This window comes from Jaculus jaculus, chromosome 3 (assembly GCF_020740685.1).
Source record: "Jaculus jaculus isolate mJacJac1 chromosome 3, mJacJac1.mat.Y.cur, whole genome shotgun sequence".
In the NCBI taxonomy this organism is placed as follows: domain Eukaryota; kingdom Metazoa; phylum Chordata; class Mammalia; order Rodentia; family Dipodidae; genus Jaculus; species Jaculus jaculus.
In genome coordinates this window covers 101,413,744-101,429,699 of record NC_059104.1, presented here as the reverse complement: position 1 = coordinate 101,429,699, position 15,956 = coordinate 101,413,744, and the positions used below count along the sequence as shown (strand labels likewise).

Here is a 15,956-nt window from a genome sequence, read left to right as displayed (position 1 = left end):
AGTGGATACTCCTTCCTAAGAATCAAGTTTAAAACTAAGAAAAAACAGTAAAGAACAAACCATTTCTTATAAAGCAGGCTACAAATGAATACAAAGTAAAATGTGATTTATTGGGCTATATATATTCCACAAAAATAGTCATCTAATCCTGTGCATATATTTTGGTGATTCTCGAGTTCCTCTGGCCTTGGAAGAGAACGGTTGAGAGCAACCACGAAGAATAAGTGAAAACTAGTATAATACAGGACAACCAAGTTTGACAAAACCAGTTCACTAGCTAGGAGTTACTGTCATGGACCACAGCTCTGCAATCACCTGCAATATAAGCTTTTAGAGTACGATATAGAGAATCCACTTCAAGGCCTGTAACATTTGTGACTAAGTTGCCGTTTGCACATGTGTTTGCTACTGAATAGCTAATTATTTTTTTCAAGTAGGGTCTCACTCTAGCCCAGGCTGACCTGGAATTCTCAGGGTGGCCTTGAACTCTGCTTCCCCAGTGCTGGGATTAAAGGCGTGCGCCCCCACACCACGCCTGAATAGCTAAAATTTAAGAGGCGAACAAATTTTGACACCAAGAACCTAATAATACTGTAGGTGGCTACTTCCACTGCGAAGTGATAGAAACCGCAGCTGTCACAAGAGATTAAAGATACTTTGATCAAAATCAAAGCAGATGACAAAGCAGGCAGAGCCGTTTTTGTTCGCTTTAATTTAGTGTGCTGCATAAATTATATGGGTCACAATTTAGCTTTGACAAGTTTTAAGGGTGGAGTAAGGTGAGACCTAACACTTTGCTCAAACAGCCCACATCCCTCCAGGAGCCTGGGACGAAGTATTTGCCAATGAAGAAAAAGGAACTTGCACGGAACATTTGATACATGCGAAGTGATCTCAACCAAGATCCCATTTAAGGACTATATATAACACGTCACCTTAGATTTCAAGTAAATGAGAAATATATTCAGTATGTGGAAGGGAGGGGGGCAGACAAGTTAAAAAAGGGGGGGAGGGGGGCAAATAAGGAGATTTATTTACATAAACACCTAATATTTTTAGGCCAAATTTAAACAGTTATCTCGCCACTATGAGCTAATCAAAACTCAGGAAATCGCTCCAGTAAGCAAACTTAGTTGTGAAAAACAAGCGCGTCCAGTAACATCCGAAAAACACGTGGCGGGGGAGGGGAGCTGACGGGCAGCTGCAGGACTCCCAGTCCCGTGAGCCCTTTCGGCAGCCGAGCCCAGGCTGCGGAGGGCGAGCCGGCGCGCGGCATGCCGGGACTTGTGGTCTTCGCTCTGCGCCTCCCCGCGGCTTTGCGACGTTTAGCGACCGTCGCGCCTGCGCGCGCTCTGGCGGCGAGCCTGGGGCCGTGGCGGCTCGTGCTGGGTGATGCTAGGCGGCTCCCTGGGCTCCAGGCTGTTGCGGGGTGTGGGTGGGAGCCGTGGGCAGTTCGGGGCGCGAGGTGTCCGCGAAGGCGGCGCAGCCATGGCGGCTGGGGAGAGCATGGCTCAGCGGATGGTGTGGGTGGACCTGGAGGTGAGCGAGTGCGACGTGGGGAGCGGGGAGGCGAGCGGTGCCACGCGCGGGACCGAGGGACCGAGGCTGTCCCGGGGGGCGGCGGGGGCGGGCGCTCAGGTGTGCAGTGAGCCCCCCGCCCCCGGCGTGGACGGCGCGGTCGGGACGCGGGAGGCTTGGCGACTCTGCGGGACGTGGGGTTTCTTGTCACCGGGGAGGAGTCGTTTTCTCCCCAGGCTCCCATCTCCACCCAGATGTTAACTTGCTCCGCTCCCTGGTGCCACCCGGCTCGGGCCAGGGTGGGGGTGGGGACTGCGGCGATGCTCCCCGCACCCCCGCTCGCCAAGCCTTAAAAGACTAGGTTGCTCAGCGGGATGGGCTTGGGGGATGACTCAGCCGTACCCCTCGTTCCATACAAGAGAAAACTGGGCATTCAGCTCATTCACCGTCGAGCGCTGCGTCTCGGAGTTTGGGAACGAACCCAGTTCTGATCGTTTTGCTTTTAGCAACAGCCTGTTTTTGCCTCATGAAATGGGGCCAGTAGTTTCTTAATACATTAGATGGTGATGAATAGCAGGTGCTGTAATAAATAGGAAAACTTTGTAAACTAAGGAGATAGACATAGAGATGGTAGTGAACTGACTTTTCCATAAATGCGCTGTCCCGCAGGGGAAACCAGTGTTTTGACAAATAGCAAACCGTGGTAAATGCTAGTTGAGAATGCTTAATTCTTTGAGCGTTCGCCCAAGAAGCATTATCTCTTCTCATCATAGCATACAAACAACGCTTGAAGCAGATTCCTATTAAATAAACTTGGGTAAAAGATGCCAGAAAGACGGATTCGTTTGTGTGTGTTACATTTTTATTTATTTATTTTTTATTGCAGATGACAGGATTGGACATTGAGAAGGACCAGATTATTGAGATGGCCTGTCTGATTACTGACTCTGACCTTAACATTTTGGCTGAAGTAGGTGATGCTAGATAACGCGTACTGTTTAGAGTATGGGAATCTTCTTCCAGTTTCCTTGAAAGCTTATAGATGAAAGTCCAACGTAATATGCTAGGTCATGGTAGAGTTGGTACTAAGACCCAAGGTAATCTGTCTCATAACTGGGTTAATTTTCAATTAGTCATGCCAGAAATTTACAGAAACATGAGCAGTCATTTTCTGAGGGCTTTGCATGTATTTATTCTTAGTCCTCACAGCTGTAAGGTAGGTACTAGTAGTAATGCTCCTTCATACATGAGGACATTTGGCACAGAGTTTCTGGGTACTTTGTTGAAGCCCACCTGGCCAGTTACTGGACAAGACAGTTAACTACTGCTTAAACCCGGGCAATGTCGGTAAGGTGCTCGTAAGCAGAAGGACAACCAGCTCTTGTCCCATCTGGTTTGGTGATCACTGCCAGAATTTATGTTGTTATGTCATGGCATTGACTTTAGCGTAATTCCATATGCAATCCTTAATATCAGAATGGGATTGGCTGCAGAACTCGTCTATGGAGGCCATTGTTCAGGTGTCCTTGTATCAACTGATTGTGACGTTTGCATGTAGCCTGTGCACGTCCTCCTGTCTCTTTGAACCCTATCTAGTATTGTCATCATTGCATTTAGATTAGATCATCTAATGCAGTGTAAATGCTATGTAAATAATTGTTATACTCTATTAGGGAATGATAAGAGAACAGATTGTTTTTCCCAAGTATTTTCTGTTTGTGGTTGGTTGATTTGTTGGATGTGAAACTCATTGTTACATAGGACTGGCTGGCTGTTCAACAAGGATGTGTGATTCCCATAGATTTATATTAGGATTTTATTTTATTTTGTGTGTGTGTGTGGGGGGGTGTGCCTGCAGCAAGGGGTGCTCACTTCCGTGGCCGGAGGGGAAGGTCAGGTGTCTTGCTCCATCACTGTTGCTCTCCTGCCTGGTCTTGTTTTGAGCTTGAGTCACTTTACTGGTTCTCGGATTTTTGTGAGGGGGCTGCAGTGATTCTAGGGTCTCTGCTTTTGGGGACTGGAGTTACAGGCATGCCTGGCCACACCCAGCTGTTTTATGTGGGATCCGGAGATTTGAACTTTTACCAGTTTCAGGCCTCAGGCACTCACATTTGCACAGGAAGTGCACTTAACTGCTAAGCCACCTCTCCTGCCCTACATACTACTTTAAAAAATTTTTTAAAAATATTTTATTTGAGAGAGGGAAGGAGGCCGAGTGAGAGAGAGAGAGAGAGAAAATAGGCACACCAGGGCTTCCAGCCACTGCAGTTGAACTCCAGATGCATGCTCCACCTTGTGCATCTGGTTTACATGGGTACTGGGGAATTGAACCAAGGTTCTTTGGCTTTGCAGGCAAGTGCCTTAACTGCTAAGCCATCTCTCCAGCCCCTACATACTATTAACTGAAATATTAAGCAAAACAAAACACACCTGTTGCATTTTAGCCACTTGTGAAGCATTTAATAAGAATGTGATACCTCTGATTGGTAGGAGAGGAAATCCCTGACCTTAAAAAACTTCTTTATACTGTTAGAAGTATTTGAAGTCATTTAAAACAAACTGTAGGGGGGCTGGAGAGATGGCTAAGTGGTTAAGGTGCTTGCTAGCAAAGCCTAAGCCAGGTTCAACTCCCCAGCACCCACATAAAGTCAGATGCACAAGGTGGCACGTGTGCCTGGAGTTCCCTTTGCAGTGGCTGGAGGCACTGACACTCCCATTTTCTCTGCCTCTTTCTCTCACTCTCTCTTCAGTAAATAAATAAATTATTTTTTTTAAAGTGTAGGAACCAAGTATGGATGTTATTGGAAGAGAGAGTTTTGTTTAAGATATTCAGAGCATAGGTTTTATGGTACTGGAGCTGTGTAAATTTTGTCTACAATTAGGACATTTTTTTATTTTTGGTTTTTCGAGGTAGGGTCTCACTCTAAATCCAGGCAGACCTTTAATTCACTTTGTAGTCTCAGGATGTCTCAGACTTGCAGCAATTCTCCTACCTCTGCCTCCCGAGTGCTGAGATTAAAGGTGTGCGCCACCACCCCTGGCTAGGACTTCTTTTTATTTTTCCAGTAGGCAGAAGAGGTGAGAAAGCATTGAGAAGTGAACTGATATGTTTATGGTGTCTTGAGGAGACTCATGAAACTTTATTTCGTAACAATTTAAAAACCCTATGTAAACCGGGCATGGTGGCGTACACCTTTAATCCCAGCACTCGGGAGGCAGAGGTAGGAGGATCACTGTGAGTTCAAGGTCACCCTTAGACTACATAATGAATTCCAATTAAGCATGGGCTAGAGTGAGACCGTACCTGGAGTTGGGGGGGACATGTAAAGAAAACCCTAGCAGGGCATGGTGGCGCATGCCTTAAATCCTAGCACTCATGAGGCACAGGTAGGAAGATCACTCAAGAGTTCGAGGCCACCCTGAGACTACAGAGTGGATTCCAGGTCAGCCTGGGCCAGAGTGAGACCCTACCTTGAAAAATCAAAAAAGAAAAAAAGAAAGTTCTGAGTTTTAGTGGTTTATTTATTTATTTATTTTTGACTTGGCATTTACTGTTGGTAAACAGTGAAGTATCGTTATTTTACCGGCTCTACTTACCCTGGCTGAAGAAGTGTTTTCCCTTTAAAGCCTTGACAACAGGAAATACTGACCAAAAGTTTGTGGGAACAGTTTGTGGATAGGTACCCTGGAGGAGAGCTGGGTGTGTGTCCGTCCAGCTGCACATGAATGGCGTGTTTGTAGGTGGGCTAAGTCAGATGAGGATAAGAATGATAAAAGTACCTGGATTGTCATTTATGTGGAAAATGTTGTTTTTTTTCCCTCACATATGAGTCTGAGGGAAATGTTGCTACTTGGAAGCACCCTACTCTGAAAACTTTTTTTTTTTTTTGGTTTGTGTTTTCAAGGTAGGATATCGCCGTAGCCCAGGGTGACCTGGAATTCACTGTGTTGTCTCAGGGTGCCTTCAAAGTCAGGACAATCCTACCTCTGCCTCGTAAGTGCTGGCATTAAAAAAGCATGTACCACCATGCGTGGTGAAGACTTTTTTTTGTGTGTGCCTTAGTTTGCAAAATTGGGATCTAGAAGAGGTTGGTAGATTTGTAGTGTCTCTCCCAAAATTTATTTATTTGAAGACAGAATCTTTTTTTAAAACTTCATTGACAACCTCTGTACATATAGACAATATATCATGATTATAATCCCCTCCCCTAAGCCCTCCCTTTTTTCCCCTATTCCCCTCCACTGTCTTCTTTTCAACTAGTCCCCTTCTATTTGGATGCCATCATATTTTCCCTCCTATTATGCAGGTCGTGTGTAGATAGTGTTAGCAACTGTGAGGTCATGGATGCCACTACCACTTTGTGTCTGAAAGGCACTCCTCCCTTTTCTTTGGTTCTTACATTTTTTTAAAATAAATATTTATTTATTTATTTGCCAGCAGAGAAAGAGAAAGGCAGGGAGAGACAGACAGGCAGACAAACAAACAATGGGTGTTCCAGGGCATAGTGCCACTGCAAACAAACTCCAGATGCATGTGCCACTTTGAACATCTGGCTTTATGTGGGTTTTAGAAGAAAGCGTCTTTAACCACTGTACCATTTCTCCATCCCACCCTTAATTTTTAAGGAGAAACTAAGGGAACTTTCTTTAATGTCACTGAGCAGGCTACTATTACTCCTGGTCCTCTGTCAGAGAGACTGACAGTTGAATCTTATGTTAAATGGAGCTGATAATTTGAGTCCCCCCCCCTCCCTTTTTAGATGTCACTACTTACCTGTTTAAAAAAAAAGTTTGCAGGGTGTGGTGGCGCATGCCTTTAATCCCAGCACTGGGGAGTCAGAGGTAGGAGGATCGCCGTGAGTTCAAGTCCACCCTGAGACTCCATAGTGACTTCCATAGTGAATGACCTGGGCTAGAGTGAGACCCTACCTCGAAACACCAAAAAAAAAAAAAGTTTTTTTTTTTTAAAATATAAAACTACTGTTAAATTTAAATAGTGTAACACTATCCAAAATAAATGTGTAATAATCTGTTGGGAATTTTTTTCCTGTTTGCCAGTCCTATTTTCTTTCAAAGTTCATATGTCTTATTCCTATTTTGAATAAACATATAAGTACATATTCAAAATAAGCGTAAGAGATTGGGGATATAGCTCAACTGGTTAGAGTGCTTGCTTAGCATGCACACAGCCCCAGGTTTGATCTCTAGCATAAATCTGATGTGGTGGCACAAGCTTGTAACTCCAGCACTCTGGAGATGAAGCAGGAGAACCAGAAGTTCAAGATCACCCTTGGCTTCATAGTGACTTGGAGGCCAGATTGGGCTGCACTGGAATCTGCTGTCAAAACAAAACAACAGGCCAGGCGTGGCGGCGCACACCTTTAACGCCAGCACTCAGAAGGCAGAGATAGGAGGGTCACCATGACTTCCAAGCCAGCCTGAGACTACATAGTGAATTCCAGGTCAGCCTGTCCTAGAGTGAGACCCTACCTCTAAAACAAAAACAAAAAGTACCAACAAAACAACATAAATAGAACAGTGTGCCTATATACACTGCTCTGCAGTTGTCTCTCCTCTTAACAATTGCTATTCACAATGAGCTCCTCCTCATCGGGGGTTGGCTCGTCTTCTGGAAAGGACCAGGTGCTACATATTTTAAAGCTTTGAGGGCTGCATCCTTCTTCCCTGCATCCTCCCTCCCTCCCTCCCTCCCTCCCTCCCTCCCTCTTTTCCTCTCTCTCTCTCTCTTTCTTCCTCCCCCACCCCCCTTTACTGATATAAAAAATCCTTCTTGGCTCACTGGCCTTAAAGGACTAGCTCAAGTCTGGGGTTGTAGTTTGCTGACTCTTGGTAAATGTCACATCCTTTCTCACAGGCATTTTGGTTCTCAGTTGTATGTGTGTGTTCTGAAAGGAATGAGGACCTTTGTAGACTTTGCAAGGGGTGTTTGTCTCCTGCTTTGTTTACATGTCTCTAGTCCATAAGGCAGCTTAAGCTTTGCTGCTGAAAGTAGGGTTACTTTTGCTGAAGCTTGATGACTAACAGCCTTTCCCATCCACAGGGTCCCAACCTGATTATAAAGCAGCCGGATGAGTTGCTGGACAGCATGTCAGATTGGTGTAAGGAGCATCATGGGAAGGTAACATTACCAAATAACAAGATTGCTCCTTTGGGGATTGCACCCACATCTGAGTCCTATGCCCTTGTTGGATGGTATTGTAAAAGGGTTAGAGGAAGATTGCTTGGCAAGCGTGGGAAACTGCTTGCTTGTTTACTTTTCATCTTTGGGACCTCTCGAGATCATCTTCTCCTGAATGTCCTCTTGTTTCTCTTCTACGTTCAGTCTGTCGCGAACGCATTGTGGATTGTCAAGTATTACTCAAGCCAGTCTTTTGGATAAGGTTAGACCTCAGCTCTCAGAGGAGGGGGAATGCTGCTCTCCTGTTAATAGCTGTTTCTTCCCAGAGATTATATCCATGGACTTTGAGCACCATCTTTTCTGACTGTGTGGAAATGCTATTAACAATCAGGAACAAAACTTATTTGGTTTGGATTCTTTTATGAAAAAATTGGCATAAAGATGGCAGTTTCAATTCGAACTTGAGCTCTAAAAATGGTCCATCTGTGGTTATATTTGCCCATTTTAGAAGTGAAGTTTCATTTCTGGATACCTTTGAAAACTGACTTCATGTGTTTCTGGTGGGGGCTGGGGATTCTCTCTTGCAGTCTGGTCTTACCAAGGCAGTGAAGGAGAGTACAATTACATTGCAGCAGGCAGAGTATGAATTTCTGTCCTTTGTACGACAGCAGACTCCTCCGGGGCTCTGTCCACTTGCAGGTAAAATCCAGTCCTATGTGTATCTTGTAGATAGTCTTCCATTATAGCGCTTCCAGCGACCGCAGTTCCAGCGAGACCAGCAAGACCAGCCACGTCTTCTGTTTACCCTGAGTTGTATCACACACCTTACTTTTGGGTCCCAGGTTTCTTTCCTTGTACAGTTTGCAACGTGAATACTGGGGACATACCCTGAAAATTGACATGAGCTCTTAGAAACGCAGATCAACTCAGCAAAAATTCCTCCCCCCATTTTTATCATGTAACAATTCAGATGCACAGAAGCACTGGATGCAGTCGATGTTAACCCTTGCCATGCTGGTTTTTACCTACTTTTCTTTGGTTGTTGCTGTTTTTTGACACTGGAAAATAAATTGCAGGCATTGTGATGCTTCATTCCTAAAATCCTCCTCAAGCATCTCCCAACAATAAAGACATTTTCTTGTGTAACACAGTATCATTATTGCATTGAAAATGATTAAAGTCATATCTGTGATACCTAGCCCCATTTGAAGTACCTCAACATGTCTGTTTTTGAACCAACAATCAAAGTTCATGCATTTCACCAATTATTATATCTCAAGTTTGTTAATCAAAACTCTCCACCTATCTTTTTTTTTTCTTCCCATGAATTTAATTTTTTTCTTTGTTTTCTTGGTAGGGTCTCACTCTAGCTCAGGCTGACCTAGAATTCACTATGTAGTCTCAGGGTGGCCTTGAAATCACGGCGATCCTCCTACCTCTGCCTCCCGACTGCTGGGATTAAAGGCGTGTGCCACCATGCCCGGTGAATTTGACATTTTTTGAGATCAGACCTATTCTACCAGGATTATTGAAGGGTTAGCGTTATCAGAAGGAGGGTAATTTCTGTGAAGGTATATTTGCACTTGTGTATGTAAATTGATACGGTCACTAACACTAAACGTTCACAGAGACAACTTTGGTATTAAGTACAAGAGCATATATTGTATAAATGTTTTATTCTTAGCCAGTGTGGCTGATTTCTATTTTAAAGTTCTTATTGAAAAGTTACAGTGTTTTCAATATAAATTACTGTATGGAAACATGAATATGATTTGTTAAAATATGGAATGTAAATAAAGTTCTATCTGCTTATATGATTCAGTTAAATTTTTAGTGTAAGTAGTGTGGATTTTGTGGCACTGGGAAAAAAACGTTTGCATACCTGGTGTGATCTTGAAAAGTAACTAGTATGCTGTGTGTGGAATGATACACTTATCATTTTGCCATATGAGACCATTTGTAAGTTTTTTGTAGGCTAAACTGACTAGATACTGATATACTCAAGCCTGATTGAGGTCTTTAGAGATGCTTTTAGAAATTGTTTGAATTAAAAAAAATCCATTTCAACTATAATTTTATGAATTTTTATATCCTGTTGTGTACTACCAGAAATACACAGATGCAGTGTGATTCATGTCTTTCTAGGAAATTCAGTTCATGCAGATAAGAAGTTTCTTGACAAATACATGCCCCAGTTCATGAAACATCTTCATTATAGAATAATTGATGTGAGCACTGTTAAAGAACTGTGCAGGTAAGGGCTGTGTTTAGGATCCATTAAGTCGCCTCATGTAGCATGTGTTAATTGAGAATGTGTGGACGGAAAATAACCGGACAGACCTGTGGAACTGAAGGTGCAAGGTGGTGCCTCTTTCTCATCCCACCCTCACCTGTTCAGGACTTGATTTTATCCTTAGGGCTGAGATTGGGAGAAATGTCAGAAATCTTAGTACAGATTTCATTAATCCAAATATATATGTACATTGAGTGCTCATTCTATGATGGGCATTGGCCTGCCTGTGGAGGACATAAAGATGAAAAGCTCAGAGTCTAGTGAGTTGACAGTGTTAGCCAAGAAGTCCAAAACATAAACTGTCCAGTGGCTTCTGGAATGGGACTGTGCATGCAGAGCATGAGGGTACTCTGGAAGGAGCTCCTCCCTGCTGGAGTGGGGGGGGGGTCAGAAAACTGACAGTGTATAGTTCCATTTTGATTGATATGGAAATAAAGAGGGGACGCTTTCCCGCATTTAAATGAGAGAGCATCTCAGAGTAGACAGGTAAGGCAAGATGTGTGCGAGGTGCCAGAGATGGGGCTCAGCTGGTTGAGTTCTTGCCTGTCATGCCCAAAGCCCTAGGCTCCGTCCCCAGCATTGCACAAGCCAGGTGTGATGGCCTACAGCTGCTGTCCCAGGGAGGTGGAGGCAAGTGGATCAGAAGTTCAAGGTCGTCCTCAACTACATATTGAGTTTGAGGCCAGCCTGGGATACATGACACCCACACACACACACACACACACTGTCTCTGTCTCTGTCTCTGTCTCTGTCTCTCTCTCTCTCTTTTTTTTTTTTTTTGCAATAAATTACAGATTGTTCATTACTGCTGAATGTTGGTTAATACAAAGCTTGAGGTTGATCAGGGTAGGAATAATGGGTTTGTATGTCTTGCTGAAAGAGGCTCGATTTTTACCTAATTAGGAATGGGATTCTTTTGAGAGAATTTCAGTAAAGGAATGGGTGATATGATTAGATTGTTCTGGTTAGGAGGTGGAAAGAGAAGTAGCAGGAAGAAAGGAGACCTTGGGTCAACTTGGAGACAGAGAAATGAGCTGTGGAAAAAATGGCTGCCTGTTGGGTGGTTGTGAGGAACATGGGGATAAAATATCTGAGGAGTCAGTGAGCATGACACTCAAAATTGAAATGCAGGAGTAAAGAAAAGGAAGAGGTATGGAGCCATTGGCACTGCAAGTTGAGGGAGTTTGGGTGGCTGATGGAAGGAAAGCGGGAAGAGTGGATGGGAGGGAGGGTGTGCGGTTTGATATATGCTCAGTTAGAAGTGTCTGGGGGGTTTTTAGGTGGAGGTGTGAGGCAGGAGAACAGAAACTCTGGAGAGGGCCGGTTGATCATACAAATGTAGGAATCCCTTCAGTTGATGATCTTGTTCAAGGGGAGCATTTACGGTGAAGAGAAGAAAGAGTGGAAGAGAATGACAGGCAAAGAGGCAGAATGAGTCAGAGTCCAAACGCCCTTAGTAGTATGCTTAAATGACTTGAAGGAGATTTATTCAGTTTATTTGAGACAGTTTCCTTTGAGAGTTCCATTTTTACTGTGTATAGACGCTGGTATCCAGAAGAATACGAATTCGCACCTAAGAAGGCTGCTTCTCACAGGTAAGATGGGCTCCTCCCAAGCTCTTGCCACTCTGACATACATGCATTCCCAATGCCAGAGGGGTTAAAATCACCTCCCCTTCTCTCCCTTCTTCCTTGGGGAAAGGTAGAGTTCTACTGTTAGAAAGATAAGTTTCTTCTGTCTAATGCTCTCCCAACTGAGCTATTTCAGCTAGAAAGATACCTTGCTTCTCCTGAAAGTCCCAAGAATCCTCCTCAGGATTTTAGATCTCATTCCCAAGAAGACCATACTGTTTGTTTTTATTTAATTATTAAAGAGAGAGAAAGAGAGAGAGAAATAGGTAGGGGGAAGAAAGAGAGGGAGAACGAGAGAGAGAATGAATGGGCATGCCAGGGCCTCCAGCCACTACAAATGAACTCCAGATGCATGTACCCTCTTGTGCATCTGGTTTATGTGAGTCCTGCAGAATTGAACCTGGGTCCTTTGGCTTTGCAGGCAAGTACCTTAACTGCTAAGCCATCCCTTCAGTTTTAAAACTGGTAGGTTAATTGGTTTAAAGGTATGATGTAACAATTTGTAATCATTCTAGAAAGGAACACTTTTCTCAGAGGATACAGATGTAGCCATTGGGAATTAGAACATTTTATATTCATTTGTAGACACTTTCACTTTTCCATTGTATGTGTTTGCAACATTAGACACAGGAAGTTAAAGATTTGGCATCAAGTGTTGCACTTTTAAAAGAAGTTGTTTATTTTTATTTATTTATTTGAGAGTGACAGACAGGGAGAAAGAGGCAGAGAGAGAGAGAGAGAGAATGGGCGCACCAGGGCCTCCAGCCATTGCAAACGAATTCCAGATGTGTACGCCCGGCTAACGTGGGTCCTGCGGAATCAAGCCTCGAACCAGGGTCCTTTGGCTTCATAGACAAGTGCTGAACTGCTAAGCCATCTCTCCAGGCCCATGTTTTTTTCTTTTTTTGAGCCATTTAGAACCATGAGAGCTGAAAGGAGAGGGGGCAGTTGGCTGCTGAGGGTGGTCTTAGGGCTAGCGTTGAGTTTCCTGACTTACTCAGCCTGTGCTGCAGTCCCATGCGATGAAAGGCCAGTCCTCACGCTGGAGGCCGCCTCTTGTGCTTTATTGGGCACATTTCAGCAGCGGCACAGCAGGTCTAGAATACCTGTCTGACATGGGCGAGGCGTGGGATTTTGTAGATTTCAGAATTTTCAGAGGTTAAAGTTAAAAGCATGCCTGTGTTACTCATCATTGTTAGGCCTCTTAGGAGGTTTGAAGAAGCATGTCAGAGTACCACGGATAGACATTTCTGCAGCGAGACACTGATAATGCACCTTCATGGCAAGATTGGCCAGGTTTTGCCATGCAGTGCTTATAAAAGTACTTTGAGATTTCAGATTAAAAAAAAAATATTTCAGTTGTGCCTGGCGATGATGCCCTTTTACTTAGGCAAGGCGTATGTTTTTGTTAGTTTGAATTCTTTATGATGTACCTAACAGCTAGAAAGAAAGTCCACTATTACCTCAGCCACAGAAGTAGTTGGCACAAAACTTGTAGAACTAAAGTTTGTGCAGAAGAGTCTGTAGAAGAGGCTGTTCACCCTTCAGCCAGAGTGCACTGATGTACTTGTATACTTCTAATCGTCTTGGCCACCTGATTCCTCAAAGCATACAGATGAGAAACAGGATGCTGGAGGAGAAGAGAGACAGTTAGATGTGAACAGGCTGCTGCTGCTTCTAGCACCCCTCACCGCAGGAGGACCTAGGCCCTCCACGGTGACCTGATAATTGATGTTTGCTGCGATGGCTGGCTAGTCATGAGTTAGCTGTGAGTGTGTCACCATCATTAAATACTGTGCAGTGTCTCCTAACTATGTTCCTGGGGTATTCTAAGTATTCCATCAATGGAGTCGGTGAGTTTTATAAATACTGTGTATATAATACAGCTTCCTCTTAGGAATTCACAATACACATTAGATTTATTGCATGCATTGCAGAGAATTTCAGAAAAGAGATGTTTAATCTAGCTTTTCCTAAACTTACTTGAACTTCTCTTTATTTCCTTAAACGGATTCCTCTGAAACAGTTTAGGAAAATTTTAACATATATTTTACATTTTAAAAAAATCATTAGGTTTAAAAAAAAAAAAGCCCACTTGAAGTTATTCGACTCAGTGTTACACTCGTTTTGGTGAAGGCCGTAGCCTGGGAAGTAACTCACCCCTGCGTGGCTTACAGGAAGACATGCTTCTAAAATGCTGTCCCACCCCCTCGTGAGATGCTTTGTTCAGTGTGGTGTGTTTGCTTGTAGGGCACTTGATGACATTAGTGAAAGCATCAAAGAACTTCAATTTTACCGAAATAACATCTTCAAGAAAAAAACAGATGAAAAGAAGAGGAAAATTATAGAAAACGGGGAAAATGAGAAGACTGTGAGTTGATGCCAGTTCTCATGTTGCCACAGCATAGTTCTCTGGAAGCAACTCTGGTGTTTTTTCTTTCTTTTTCCATACTGAAGTCTAGGGAGAGCACCCACTCTTTAGTTCACTTGCACCTCCTGGTTACTGTAGCAGCCAGCATTACCGCTTCTCCTAATATGCTGATCCCATTATGATACAGCAGCTCTTTTGTAAGTACCAGGTCATGCCCATCCCTTGGTACCTATCTGTGTTTGCTTTTAGACCATTTCTTTTGTTTAAAAATAAATAAATGATAAATAATAAATAAATAATAAAGCTAGTTCTATTGAAATGCAACCCTTTTGTACCATCTATTCTTTAGTAGTTTAATCACTGGGAAAAGGTAGCTTTTCCTTTAAGTGTATGGCTTATGTGAACAGTCTCAAAATGCATTTGGGTTAAGTTTCTTAACATCGGACAGGAAGTGAACTTAACCCTTTTGCTGTATGAGTCAAAAATTGATTAATGAATTAGGTTCAAAGAAGACTTGGACTTACTGTTCCTTAACAGGCCTGGAACAGATCATTCTTCACTGCTTTGAAGAAATGCAGGTAAGAAAACAGGAGTATGTAGTTAGGCCCTAAGGTTTATTGGCCAGATAGTGTGTACAAGGCAGTCACTGTGTTGGGTTTCTAGAACATAGCTAGCTTGCTACCTTAGATGTAATGGCCAGTAAGTGGCTGAGAAAGGGTTTCAGTCTGAATATATGAACTCTTAAGTTTAGGTGGTACAGACCACAAGGTCAAGGTGAGTCTTCTGCCATTATTGGCAGTAGACACATTTGGTCTTATTTCTTAGTGTGTCTCATTCTGATACATGTCCACTTAGGGCTATTGAAACTGGGAAAGGCTTGATGTGATCTGCCTGTCATCATTAAGAACCACTGGAGCCGGGCATGGTGGCGCACGCCTTTAATCCCAGCACCCCGGAGGCAGAGGTAGGAGGATTGTGAGTTCGAGGACACCCTGAGACTACATAGTTAATTTCAGGTCAGTCTGGACCAGAGTGAGACCCTACCTCAAAAAAATCCTGGAAAAGAAAACATCTATGATCCCATTACATCCTGTTTCTATTATAGTTCTTGTATAGGCACAGTAGTGTGGACCTAGTGTGTGCTGGTACAGATTCAAAGAGCACTCTGTTGTGGTTTTGAATCATTTTATAATATTTTCATGAGGGCAACATTTTTTCCACGTGGTAAGCTGTGTTGCCTGTACAGTACAAAGAGAGCTCTTAGCTTGATTTACACCATATAAACAAATTCAGGCTGGGTGTGGTGGTGCACATTTAATCTCAGCACTTGGGAAGCTGAGGAAGGAGGATCTCTGTGAGTTGTACACCAGCCTCAGCTACAGAGCGAGTTCTAGATCACCCTGGCCTAGAGGAGATCCTGCCTTGAAAAATCTAAATAAATAAAAATAAATAAGGTGCATACAATCAAATTAAGGTTTATATCCACAAGCCTAATAAACATGAAAACAAGTCTGCCGATTTTCCTGGCCTATGTTATTTCTAGTCTGGAATGACATGTGCCCACATGAGTGTCTTAGAAGGCTGGGTTGGTTAGTAGTTACTAATGGCTTCTAAGTTAAACTTTGTTCATTTGTATCCAAGCTCCAGATGTACTGAGAGACTTTGGCAAGCCCATTTACCTGAGTCTCAGTTTTAGTATCTGTAAAATAAGATTAATAATGGTATCTAACTCCAAGAATGGTTAGTACTGAATTGAATGCTGGTCTTATAGTTCTGAGCTAGTTGCTGAATATATAGTAAGTCCCCATAATGACAGCTACCTAAAGCTGATGGAGGATTTAACTTGAAAAAGGGCTCTGTGATTGATTAGTTGTGTCTGAAGCATTATTTTAAAACCTTATTAACACAATGCCTTTGATTGTATCATGCTGGGGACTGTTACAAGCTTCCCTAGCAGTGTGACCTTGTTTTGGCTTAGTGTTTCCAGCCAAAAGCTAGCAAAAT

The 15,956-nt window shown here is 43.3% G+C and overlaps 1 protein-coding gene across 1 annotated transcript; it reads left to right on the top strand.

The window, feature by feature from the left end:
- Positions 1-1,354: 1,354 nt before the first annotated feature.
- Positions 1,355-14,276, top strand: Rexo2 (RNA exonuclease 2). Its single transcript, XM_004666454.2, has 7 exons — positions 1,355-1,539; positions 2,405-2,488; positions 7,580-7,657; positions 8,245-8,356; positions 9,803-9,911; positions 11,492-11,545; positions 13,832-14,276. Exons 1-7 carry the CDS (start codon positions 1,393-1,395, stop codon positions 13,959-13,961), a joined length of 714 nt encoding a protein of 237 aa, XP_004666511.1. The 5' UTR covers positions 1,355-1,392; the 3' UTR covers positions 13,962-14,276.
- The last annotated feature ends 1,680 nt before the right edge of the window (positions 14,277-15,956 follow it).

Excerpts from the sequence above, each read along its gene's own strand:
- Rexo2 (XM_004666454.2), top strand. The coding sequence starts at position 1,393 with ATGCTAGGCGGCTCCCTGGGCTCCAGGCTGTTGCGGGGTGTGGGTGGG. Across the intron at positions 8,357-9,802 it reads GGGGCTCTGTCCACTTGCAG|GAAATTCAGTTCATGCAGAT; the intron begins GTAAAATCCAGT and ends ATGTCTTTCTAG. Across the intron at positions 11,546-13,831 it reads AAGAAGGCTGCTTCTCACAG|GGCACTTGATGACATTAGTG; the intron begins GTAAGATGGGCT and ends GTTTGCTTGTAG.